Source organism: Gavia stellata, chromosome 1, assembly GCF_030936135.1.
Source record: "Gavia stellata isolate bGavSte3 chromosome 1, bGavSte3.hap2, whole genome shotgun sequence".
Classification (NCBI taxonomy): Eukaryota; Metazoa; Chordata; class Aves; order Gaviiformes; family Gaviidae; genus Gavia; species Gavia stellata.
In genome coordinates, this window is record NC_082594.1 from 19,943,550 (window position 1) to 19,956,026 (window position 12,477).

The 12,477-nt window shown below is 41.7% G+C and overlaps 1 protein-coding gene across 3 annotated transcripts in view; it reads right to left on the reverse strand.

Moving 5' to 3' along the window:
* Positions 1 to 4,589: 4,589 nt before the first annotated feature.
* Positions 4,590 to 12,477, reverse strand: part of CRYL1 (crystallin lambda 1) — a 61,782-nt gene continuing 53,894 nt past the window's right edge. For all 3 annotated transcript variants that reach the window (XM_059817609.1, XM_059817617.1, XM_059817603.1), the window contains 2 exons: positions 8,860 to 8,966; positions 4,590 to 6,821 (listed from right to left, as the gene is read on the reverse strand). In XM_059817609.1, the coding sequence (XP_059673592.1) occupies positions 6,708 to 6,821; positions 8,860 to 8,966 (221 nt within the window). In that variant the 3' untranslated portion in view covers positions 4,590 to 6,707. The remainder of the gene's footprint in view (positions 6,822 to 8,859; positions 8,967 to 12,477) is intronic.

Here is a 12,477-nt window from a genome sequence, read left to right on the forward strand (position 1 = left end):
CTGCTGGAGTGAAGCACAAGGCAATGGTAAACCATTTCCACTGGTAGTGCCAGTTTTAATTTACGTATAAATGATTATTGGGCAAGACAAGGAAAAAAACACATTAAAAAAAAAAAAGATTTCTCTTTCAGAAGAACCAGTTACATCAAGGCAGTGCCCGGGAACTCCTGGCTAAATGACAACCTCATTTCTTCAGTAATATCAGAGTGACAGCGAGGATTTTCCAGCCTCATCACTTTCTCCCTGGGCTGCAAGAAAATGCCTCCATTGTATTCCTTAGGAGTATTATGTGTTAAAGCCAACCAAGAACAAGCAACTGTGGATTCACATGGGAAGTATGTACCATTACAATATTGGAAAAAACAGTGCAAGACCTGATGTTAAAATCTAAACACATCATGAATGTAAAGGAAGGCCTTCACAATGTTTTAAATTACAGAGGCTTTTTAATGTTTTCTGTTGGAAAATATCTCCGTTTGTTGTGCCAACACAGAGGTGTTGCACCCTTATGGAGGCCTTGGGCAGTATGTTAATACTGTAACAGAATCACAGAATCACTAAGGTTGGAAAAGACCTGTAAGATCGTCAAGTCCAACCATCAACTAACACCACCATGCCCATTAAACCATCTCCCACAATGCCTCGTCCACACGTTCCTAGAAGCCATCATCTAGGCTTAAGCTTAACAGATCAAACATCCAATTTAGGGTGAGTTTACAGCTCTATTTTATAGAATAATTTCAAAAAGTAAGTTCAGCTTCTGCATAAAGCTTTCCTATATCCACATGCAAGTATGGGCTCTTGACCTTTCCATGTTAGACTACATTTTACTCAGAGATAAAGGAAAACAAATTTCTGGATGATTCTGCATCTTATACATCTCCACTTCTTGCAAATACAGGTCTGAAATCCAAGTAGCTGGAAGAAGTCTACAAAGCCACGTGTTAAAATCTTCATTTCACACTCACGTTCAAGAAGAAATCTCATGCATGCGAAGTGCCATTTTATTCCAAGCATCCCTCCATTTCAGCACTTGGTGAAGGGCAATCCATCCTCGCTGAAGGAACAAAAATCATCAGAGAGAGGAGGGGAAATGCTGAGGGATGTGCAGCTCCGTGGAGCATTTCTTTGAATATACTTTAAGAAAATAAGTCATGCTGTTTTCTAGCAAACCAGAAAACAAGCAGTTTGATGTATTTCAAAAGTCCACTCAGTTTTGTGGAATCAGTGCCCTAACCAACTCCCTCCGTGAAATTCTCTCTGCTCCCATAGGAGTGGTGCAAGCTTCTCCTCACAGCCAGGAGGACGTTGGAGCAATTTTTTATGAGCTGTACATGTGTGTATATATATATAAAGAACTGCTAGTCCAGCTGCATTTTTTCATGGCTTCACTTGTTGCTGGCTTGCAGTCGGAGCCAGCTGAAACCATCCTCGGAGCGTTTCACAACCACGTATTAGCATGTGCAAACCGGAGCTTTGGAGCAAATTCTGGGGGTCAAACATTCAAGGTTGCCCTGTTTTGCCTCCAAAGGGCACTCTAGCATCTTTCTTCCCCAATTCTTATGAAACTATTGATATGACAGCATTTGCTATTTAAATTGCTAGTTTCTTTTCTGACCTCCCATTTATAAAAGAAGCAAGAGGTCTATGTAGCCACGGCTCTGTGCCTTATGCATCGCACACAGCAGTGGAGGATGCGGGTACTCACTCTTCCCAATGGATAGCTTTGTACGGACATAGCAGTGAGGAATCAGCCTTTGCTACTGGTGTGCTCCCAGCACATGCTGTAAGAAATATTTAAGTCTTTGTGAGTATTAAGATATGCAGCTAAATCTTGCCATTTGAATATTGCTTTTGTATGATTAAATGTATACATTCAAATGAATACACCAGATTTAAGCTCCTGTCTCTCTGCTACTCCTTACTATAAAAATTAGTATTTATCATTATTCATATATGAATATTAGCTTGTATTTGATGGTCAGATGACTCTTCCAAATTAAAGTTGTACAATAAAAGAAAAAACTCAGAGGGGAGAAGAAATTTCTACCTGAAAAATGAACTATAAGAAATATCAGTCAATGAGTAACTCTAAGTGGTGTGCTCTAAGCTCCATCGCCAATGAAGTCTGAATAACACACTGAAGGGGGGAATACCATTCCAGTTAGATAATATGGCAATCAGAAAATACTCACATTTTAACTTTCAAACTATTATCATGTCTCAACAGAAGAGTAACTAAGGAATAGGGAAAGTAAATTCACACGGCTGCTTTGCAAGCTGCAACCTGCTTCCATTACACTCAGAGATCAGGGAACAGAGATACTGGACTTCCCTCAGTGAAGCAGATGAGTATCTCCCTGCATCTGCTCTTTCTTCCTCATCTTACACATGATAGGTGGTTTGATTTCCAATAGCATTAAATCAAAGGCTTTGGTATGAACACATTGGACTCTGCTTCCAATAAGCAGCAGTAAATAATAGTAAAGTACACATAATAAGGAAAACAATAAAGATCAAATCGGTAAAACAGAGAAAAACACAGTGCAACAAAAATAGGGATTTAGAAAATTCTATAGGTGTAACTTGATTAAAAATAATACATGATTTTAAAATATGCAATTGTGTAGAAAAGAAACCACAAGATAAATCCTTCCAAAATATCTCATAGTTTACCATAAAATAGTTGCTTGAACATTCAAGCAACTATTGCTGCTTCGGCTGACAATAAAACAAAATAAATATTTGACCATATCCGCGGTAGTTCTGCAACTCTATAGAACTGCTGGTGTTAACTCCGGAAGTCCTCATAAAATACCAGGTGCAATGTATCCCAAGAAGTCTATTGCATTTGAGGGAAAAAAGTAATGGGATAGAAGGAGTAAGACAAATTTGAAGAAAATAATTAAACAAATTAATTCAACAGAATTGGGATTTGTATCTTACGAGCAGTTCAGCTCTGACAAGTTGCTTCCCAGAAGGGATTCTTCACTGTCCTGATAGCAAATCTATTAGCAGTTCTGTCCAAACTATCAGCTAAGTACCCTGGAAGAGGTTAGTGATAGACTGTTATGAGAAGCCAAGAACCAAGAGGCAGACGTAAAGAAAAAAAGTGAAGAGGGAGAGAAAATAGGAGAGAGAGATAGGGGAACCCTCTCTTCCTGGCAAACCCTGCTCCTGCCAGCAGCCCCCAGCAGTGGAGATGCTGGACAAGGTGAATACAGCATTCATCCATCACCAGGAGAGGTGGCCTCTGGAGACCAACAACATGGGATATTTGGTAGCTCAGACTTTTCTGTAAGGGATTCTTTGTATGTGAAAAGTTGTGCCAATTTAATGATATTATGTTAATCTTTCCAGGAAAATGCATGGAAAAACCTGAATGGCAGATTTATTTACATCCATTCACACCATCCTAAATTTCATTCACGGTTTAGGTTAAGAAGTTCTCAATATATGTGACAATTTGAAGTAATCTATAAACATTCTTTGGAGTTAATTTACCTAAACCAGAGCAACATTTCAGATACAAAATAGGCCAAAATCAAACTAAACTTGGAATGATGCTAACACAGGCTGGGAAGGAGCTCAGGAGGCCTCTGCTCCAACCTCCTGCTCATGGCAGGCTCAGCTCTGAGGTCAGACCAGGCTCTTGAGGGCTTCATCCAGTCAGGAGTTTAAAACCTCTGAGGATGGAGACTGCATCCACCTCTGTGGACAACCTGTGCCTCTGCCTCACTGTCCTCACGGGGGAAAGAGTGTATCTTTACATCCAGGCTGAAACTGTTGTGTTTCAGCTCACGTCCGTCATCTCTATCTTCCCACCTGGCCCCACTTCGGAGAGCCTGTCTCCGTCTCATCAGTGACTTCCCTGTAGGCACTGGGGGCTGCTGGTAGGTCCCCCTGAGGCTGTCTCTGCTCCAGACTGCACAAGCCCAGCTCCCCCAGCCTCTTCTTGCAGGACCAGTGCTCCAGCCTCACCATCTCAGGGGCCTCCCCTACCATTTGTTCAATGTCTTTCTTGTACCAGGGAGCCCCAAGCTAGGTGAGGATTCAGACACAGTCTGATGACTGACGAGCAAAGGGGATTAATTGTGAACAGGATACAGGTCCCTGGGATGAGGACAGCCCATCTCATTCCTTTAGCTACCTTTTCCTAATTCTTCCCAGTTGTTGTTGCATTTACCAACTAATAATTTGGTGTGCTTCAACTCCTAAGCAACTGTCAGCTAAAATAAATTTTTTGTCAAGCATCTCCCCCGCAACTTGCAGCTGTAAACCTGGGTGGGAACTGGTGCTCCAAGGCAAACTTTGCTGTATGTCAGACCCTGCGAAGGAGCTGCTCACTGCACAGAAGTGCTCTGGCACTCTCCGGAGTTATTTTCCCCCCACGGAAAGCCATTCCCTCACAGCAGGGTCCCGTGTCTGCAGCAGGTGGCTGCCAACACATGAACCGTAGAAGAGTGCACGTTATTTCTTGTCTATTTACTCCCACTGACTTCCACAAATTATTTTACCAGGGCACTGGTTTCTAAAGACATATTATGTAGTGCTACCACTAGACTATCACACTGGAGCACAAAAGTTAATACCTTCCTCATTAAAATATTTTATTCATAAGCAAATAATAAAGATGGAGGCAAACATTTGATGACACAATCAAGTTTTAAAGTATCTCAGAATAAACAGAAGCAATGCGAGCTAATTAGTTATGACAATGTCATATGCTCATAGAAAAACAGGTCTAATCTTGAAAGTAACTGGAACCTTCTATGGCCTTGTCTGAAATACAAAAACATATACAAAGTGAGGAAATCAGCCCCATAATTAATTTACTATTGCTTAATAAGGCATCAGGAGTGAGGATTGACCTCCCCAACTTCAGATGTCTGAATGCAGGTTAAGCCAGTCGCTGCAGCAATAAAAAGCAATAGAAGAAACCTGACAATTTTAAGTCTATATTGGGATAAAATAAATTAAGCTTAAAAATTTTGCTTTCTCTCCAATGATTATAAAAGAGCACAGGACAACCTCAGCATTATGCCTCCCACCCTATGTTTCACATCCAGAGATGTGTTCTTGGCCCAGCACTTATGTCAAGCAATACAATTTATCTTAGGTCTCTTTTACTGTGACCCAAGCAGAAAGTGGTATTGATATGTTCACACAGACATTTCTGCTGTTCAGCTCAAAATGGCAACTAATTAATTTTCAGTAACTTGTTTATGTGCTGCACCCTCTGTAAAAAACAACATCTGAAATGCCCCTGAGCTGAGCATTAGCAAAATGACAGCTGAAGACTTCTGCATCTGTGCTGTGACTGAAGCTACATGACCAGTTAGCACAAATTCAGAAATGCTTAACTCAAGCAGCATGGGTGCAATGCACTGTTTCAAGTTATTCTTACTATCTGCATAACAATGCTGCCCCAAGGTTCCAGCTAAGATCAAAGTTCAACTATATTACAGGGTACATACATCCATAATAACACTTTGTCTGCTGTGGACCAAAACACGCCACTGCAGCGACTGAGGATATTACTACTTCCAGGTGTATACTGCGTCCTTGTATGTGGAGGAGATGTTGTGTTTCCTGTAGGAAGGGCAGCAGTAAAGCATAAATGCTACATCTAATCCACTACATCTTTCCCTCTGTGGGGGAGCAAATTAGCAGATACCTGGGGTCCCTTCAGCTATAGCTGTTAAATTCAGTACAGCTGAGTCCTAAAGAAGCACTCCTTGCTTTAGGTAAGGTACAAAATAGACATGGCAACAGAGAAGTGAACTGGCTTCCCAAGATCACTCAGTCAGTCATTGAGTAGCCTGGGAGAAAGTCCAGACCACTACACCATACTGTCTCCCAAACTAGCTATTAAACCAAATTCTCTTATTTCTCACAGACAAGTCTTAAAATGGGGCATATATTTATGCAGCAATGCCAATGGCCAGCATCAAACACCTGAGTTAAGCTGGGGGCAAAGCCATGGGGTATCAAATGCATGGTCTTAAAGCCCAAGCAGGTCTCTGGTAAATCTTACAGAACCAGGGGTAGGGGGAATTCTGCTCTTTTTACTCACACTTAGATCATCACACAGATACAGAAGTGCCAAAGGGAGGGAAAGGAGCAGTAATTCTTTCCCCCACATTGTGGAACAGTTACAGAGCTAAGTTGAAGTGACCCTTACTGCTGTTGAGGTCTCGGCTCACCAGCCAGTGAATCTACTCGTTGCTCAACCCAGCCTTCTCCTATCTACAGTCAGTGCTTTACAAATTAACCTCGCTGTCACAGTGATTGGCGGGTGAGGGCTTATTTTCTCCAGTGACAAACAGCTGATGTTTGCCTATTTCAGATCCCTGCATAAGCAAATACTGTTCAAATGCTGAATTCCTAAGCAAGCTGAAAAATGCATTATTTAAAACATGATTATGTCCAGCATTGCACAATATGAATATTGCTAAAGCTGCTTAATGCTTACACATCTAATGCATATACAATAATTTGATAAATGTTAACTGAACTTTTTAATAACTGTTTCCAGTTATTTGTGAATTACGTCACAACAAATTTGGACCAAACGTTTCATTGGTCTCTACATTTGTGCATATCACTGATTACACATTCAGTCTCCTCTTCTGCATGACGAAAAATTTCCACTTTTTATGAAGATCTGCTCTTCATTTCGTCTCTCCTGTTAGACAAGGTGTACCTCAGTCAGATTTCATTTGTTTTTTCAGTTTGGCAAGACCAGTGAGACATTCATCTCTCCATTTCCTCCTAGCGTCCAGGACTTTTGGAACTACTGCAATTTTTTCAGACATTGCCTGGAACAGAAAATTTGAGATGATTAAATCACATGTTCTGAGTAAAAAGTTTTCTCACCAGCATTGTTTTCCTGCTTTCCCTGCATCAGACCACGTAACCATCCACACAAACTAATTTAGTCTACCACAGCAACAGGTCACTAATTCTTTACATGGGCGTCTGGAAACGAGCTAACCTGTACGAGAAGAAAAGTGCTCCCACTTGGAGAAGGCTGGCCTGAATGTGGCAATGAAGGTGCCTACAGAAACTTCAAAGCATCAGCCTCTTCTCTCGGTTTGCCCCACACAGCCACTGTCTAGACTCTTTGATAATAACCTTTTATTAAATAGGAAGGAGGCAACCTGGCCATTTATGTGGCTGAAAATGTCCTCTGAACCAAATTCCTCTGTGTGTGTGTTTAAAGCTGTGATCTCTCTTCAGGCTCCTAATAAATGTAATGAGGGATAACATGTTTATTAAAAACATTTTGTCTTAAGAGTGCCAGTTATAATCAAAACGACAGGGGAAGACACATAACAAACCCAGAATTACAATTTTTGTTGTATATTGGAATATGGGGGAGAGAAAGCACAGCACTATTTGAGGACACAAAGGTAGAAATCTGAACAAGTTAGCACACAAAAATGGTATATAAAACAAAATAGGAAAAAAAAAAGTATTTCTGAGTGCATAATCAAAGTTGTCTTAGAAGTGCCAGTTAAACATATCACCGAAAGGAGAACAAGGGGTAGCAAGCTCTGGCCAGCTAGTACATTGTAACAGATTTTCTTTCAAAGAAAAAAAGCTGCTTCCAAAGCGCAGGTAGAGATCACAAGGTCATCTTTGCCAAAATAGCACCTGAGATCTTAGGTTTAAAAGGCAAGCGTTGAGAAACTGGGTAAAACCTGGACCCGCTACGGCAAGTTGCAGTCACTCCAGAAAAAAGTCAGGGGGCAGGACAGAGGAGTAAGATAAGAAATGTTTAATGGTTTACTCTTCAGAGGATTCTCGCAAACCCATCTTTGGCATTGAAGAGCAGAGATAATAGAGACATAGAAACAGACGTTGAAGTGGAGTCCAGCTTTCCATAAAGAAACCCAAACCATTTCATGCTAATCAAAAGCCTCTAATTGTGAATAACTCCACAATTATGATTGATGGTTATTATAAGCAGTCTATGTTTTTTAAGCATAAAATAATATTTTCCTTTTTAACATCCTGATGTTGAAATTGTATAAATAGGAACCAAAAAAAAGGAACAAAAATGCTGTCTTCTAGACACAGAGCTTCCATATATGGAATTAACCTGACAGCTAATCAAGAACAATTCAGCACACACACGTGTTCTTTCGCAAAGCATTAAAAAGGCAACTATGAAAAGGCAGAGTTAGGAAATAACGATACTTCAGTTAATTCCTATGATCATACAAAATAGCCTATATAGCGAGTAGAAACAAACTGTGGGCTTAGAAATGTTAAACTGGGCCCCAGTCCAGCATAGCGCTTAAACACATTTTATCTTTAAACATGCAAGTAACCTTACCGGACTGCTCATATGCTTAACTTAAATGTGTACTTGCACACGTTACAGACTGGAGCTCTAGTTTGTAAAGTATACAAAAACAAGAAAAAGAACACCCAGAAGAAGAAAGCTACAGGGTTTATGCAGGAAGATAGAGTAGGAGGAAGACACGGGGAGAAAAGTCAGGTAGGAAAGGAAGCTTGGAGCTGTGCATATTATGGTAGAGGACACAGGACAGTAGAGGTAAGAAATGGTGTGGAGGATTTAATGTCAATAACCCATAGTTGTTAGCAGTTGACTCCTCTGTCTAGTAATGTTACTCAGCTGCTAGATCACTTTTCCTTGATGTATGTCAAAGTGCTTTGAAAAAGGACTTATATGTCTTCTGTACTGATCTTTTTGTTCAAAGTACACATTCACACAAGAAATACAGACTACAGATACCTCTAACAGTAAACTGAAATGGAACAAATGCTAAAATAAAAACTGATGTTCTTTGTTCTGCATGTCACTGCATTTATCAACTCCATACTTACCTGACTGATTTTCTGCTCAGTTTCACCTGAAAATTCTGGAACTGGTCCAAAGGTGTTCAGAACAAGTATCATACCTTCACGGTATCTTTCACAATAATTTGAAATGCCTAAAAATAAGAGTGAAAAATTGCATTTCAACAGAAATTCCTACTTAAGTTCAGTAAGGCTGCCTGTGCTTAAGCACTGTCTTAAATCAGAGTCCAAAATCAACGTGTGCTCTTATGCTTAAGACACCTAATTGTCATCAAGGAAAGATGGATTCTATCCACCACATTTCCATTAAAGTTCATGGAAAAATCATTTAGGACATGCCTTCATTGCAAAACCAATTAATGTTACATACCAACAGGCAATGCTATGTGAGGGGTGTCGTACATAACCATGGATATACTCGTGCTTTGTTACTTGAGACCAGAAAGCCTCCCCAACCAGAGTCCACGGAGAAGAGTGCTCTCGCCTCTCTTCTCCTCCTGTTTGGTGTGTGTCATATCAGTTGAAGCATTCCTGTTGTTACTTTTATTTATTGACCTGGAGTGTTATCAAGAGCAACGTGGCTCAGGGGAAAAGGTCAAAGGCATGGAGACCCAGGTGGCCTCTAGTGAACGAGGAACAGATGGATCTGGCAGATCAATACCTTGTATTGCAACTGGGGTTAACAGCAAGGATTTGGCTTTTATGACCACAGGACCCTCTTTGATGGTTGAGCATGGCTACGGGGAGATGGGATCCATCTGACAAAGCGGAGAAAAAGCATCTTTGCCAAAAACCTGGCCAATCTGGTAAGAAAAGCTTTATATTAGGACTACTGGAAAAGTGAGATTACAACCTATAGTCAGGTGAGGAAGGGGTGTACAGGGGTGGAAAGAAAAGAGTGCAGGGTAACAGGTACGAAAGAAACCTCGAGTATAAAAAAAGGCAGGAGGAGTCCACCTCTAGTGTATCTGCACAAAGGCATGCAGCCTGGGAAGCAAGCAGGGGAAATATGAGCACCATGTGTGGTCACACAGCTACAACATTGTTGGAGCAACTGAGGTGTGGTGGGATGGCTCACACAACTGGAGTGCTGCACTGGACAGATAACACACTTCAGGAAAGACATCTCTGTGCTATCTCTGTAAAGGAACAGCTCAGATGTATGGAGCTGTTCTATGGGATGGGTGACTGCCTAGGTCAGAGGCTGTGGGTCAGCATCAGTGGAGGTGCCAGTAAAGGACATTATCCTCCAAGGGCAAGAACAGTCCATCCTGATATTCAGGAAGACAAATAAACGTATCAAGAGATTGGCTTGGATGAGCTCCAGTGCAAAAAGGCAGCAATACAGGAGGTGGAAGCAGGGACAGGCTGTAACGGAGAAATCTAAAAACACTGCCTAGGCTTGTAGGGATAGTGTCAGGAAAGTCAAAGTTCAGCTCCAGTTGAGACTTGCAAGGATGTCAAGGGCAACAAGAAGGACTTCTACTGTTATATTAGTAATAGAAGGCTGAACAAGGAAAGTGTGGGCCTGTTGCTGAATGGGTGGGTGATTTAGTGACAGGAGAAACAGGCAAAGTGGAGTTACTCATTGCTTTCTTTGCTTCAGTCTTCATTGACAAGGTCTCCTATGCTTCTGTGCTTAGAGGCAGGACTCAAAGAGAAGAAGAGTTATCAGCAGTAGATAATGATCCAGTCAGTGACTATCTACAAGAACTTGGCCCCACCTAAGACCATGGGATGAGACAGACTGTATCCAAGGATATAAGAGAAATGGCCCATGCCCTTGCAAGAATGCTTTCTATTGTATTTTAAAAATCATGCCAGCCAATGCATCAATGTCATCATTTGGGCTCCCCAGATAACTGAAGGCAAATATTGCACCCATCTTCAGAAAGGGTCAAAAGAACAATTTGGGGTACTACAGGCCAATCAATCTCACTTCTGTCCCTGAGAAAATCTAGCAGCAAGTCCTCTTGAAACAAACTCCTGGGCACAGGAATAAGAAGAAAGTGATTGTGACAGTCAGCATGTAGTCACCAATGGGTACACCATGGTGTAAATAATGTCTGATTGACCTTGTTGGCTTCTGTGATAAAATCATTGGATTTATGGCAAATAGGAAAGTAGCATTTACCTCAACTTTAGAAGGGCATTTGACACTGTCTCCTGTGATACTCTTCTATTGAAGTTAAGACATTAAGGACTGCATGCTGGGACAACTAGATGGACAAAAAAAAAAAAAAAGGTTGGATACTGAGGCTCAGAGGTAGTGGTTTATTCGGTTGTACTCTATCTGGAGGCCAGTAAAAGGGGAGTATTGCAGGAACCTATCCTGAGACCTGTACTGCTTAACAGCACTTGCTCATAAGGTTTGTGAATGATACCAAATTGGGTGGGGTGGAAGGTGGACCAGCTGATATATTGGAGGGCAGGGCTGCCCTTAGACTTGCTGGAGGAATGAGCCAATACAAAACCTTAAAAAATGTAACAAGGAGAAATTCAAGGTCCTGCACTCAAGGTCCTGCACTTCAGAAGGAAGAGCTCCTTGCAACAACACAGGCTTGTGAACCCCAAGAACTCCTGGTCCTGGTAGGCAGCAAGCCAACAGCATCCTGGGCTGTGTTAACAGCGCAGCCAATAGATTGAAGGAAGTGATTACCCCCCTTTAGTCAGCACTCATTAGACTGCATCCAGAATACTACATTCAGTTTGGGATTCCTCCAATGCAAGAAAGACATTGACAAACTGGAGCAACTTCAGCAGAGGCCATCAAAATGGTGGGGGCTGGAGCATTTGCCCTTCACAGGAGATGCTGGGGGAGCTGGGCTTGTTCAGCCTGGAGCAGAGATGGTTTTGGGGGGACCTCACAGCAGCTCCCCAGTGCCTACAGGGAGGTCACTGAGTAGACGGAGCTGGGCTCTTTACAGTTGTTGCATGGCAGGAGGACAAGAGACAATAGGCACAATTTGAAACAAGAGGTTCAGACTGGGTACTCAAGCACTGGCACAGGTTGCCCACAGAGGTTGTGCAGCCTCCATCTCTGAGGGTTTTCAAGACTGGATGAAACCCTGAGCAGCTTGGTCTGACCTCAGAGCTGACCCTGCTGTGAACATCCTAAAAAACATGTCGTCAGAGAACCTGAGAACCAGCTAACTGGTAATAATGGGTAAAATGTAAGTCAAGTAGACCTTGGCTGATTATGGAAAGGTCCAGCTTCCATCAGCTCCAGTAGGAATCTCAAAAAAATTACTGATGAGGCACTAGAGAGGAATTGGAATGATAAATGCACCACAAAGAGAAATCAGTCATTTAGCCAGACATATACATGTAGTAGACTTCTTAGTGCTATTAACTACCACATAACCAAGAAAGGATAAGGCAGCCTTTCCCACTGCACATCAATCAAGAAGTCATGAGCTGCACCACAACAGTAAATGAGCAATGCTTGTCTGGCAGTAAGCAAGCCGACATGAGTAAGAATGTGATTATCCTGATGGACACCCTAGATCTGAGAAGGGAAGTTCTGGATATCCACTAAGAGCTTGTGACAATGTCCCTTTTCTGAGAACCATAGAGACTGAAGAATTTGCCTCCTTAACTCTCTTTTTATTAGCTAATTATCAAAGCAAAGAGGAGAAAGCCACA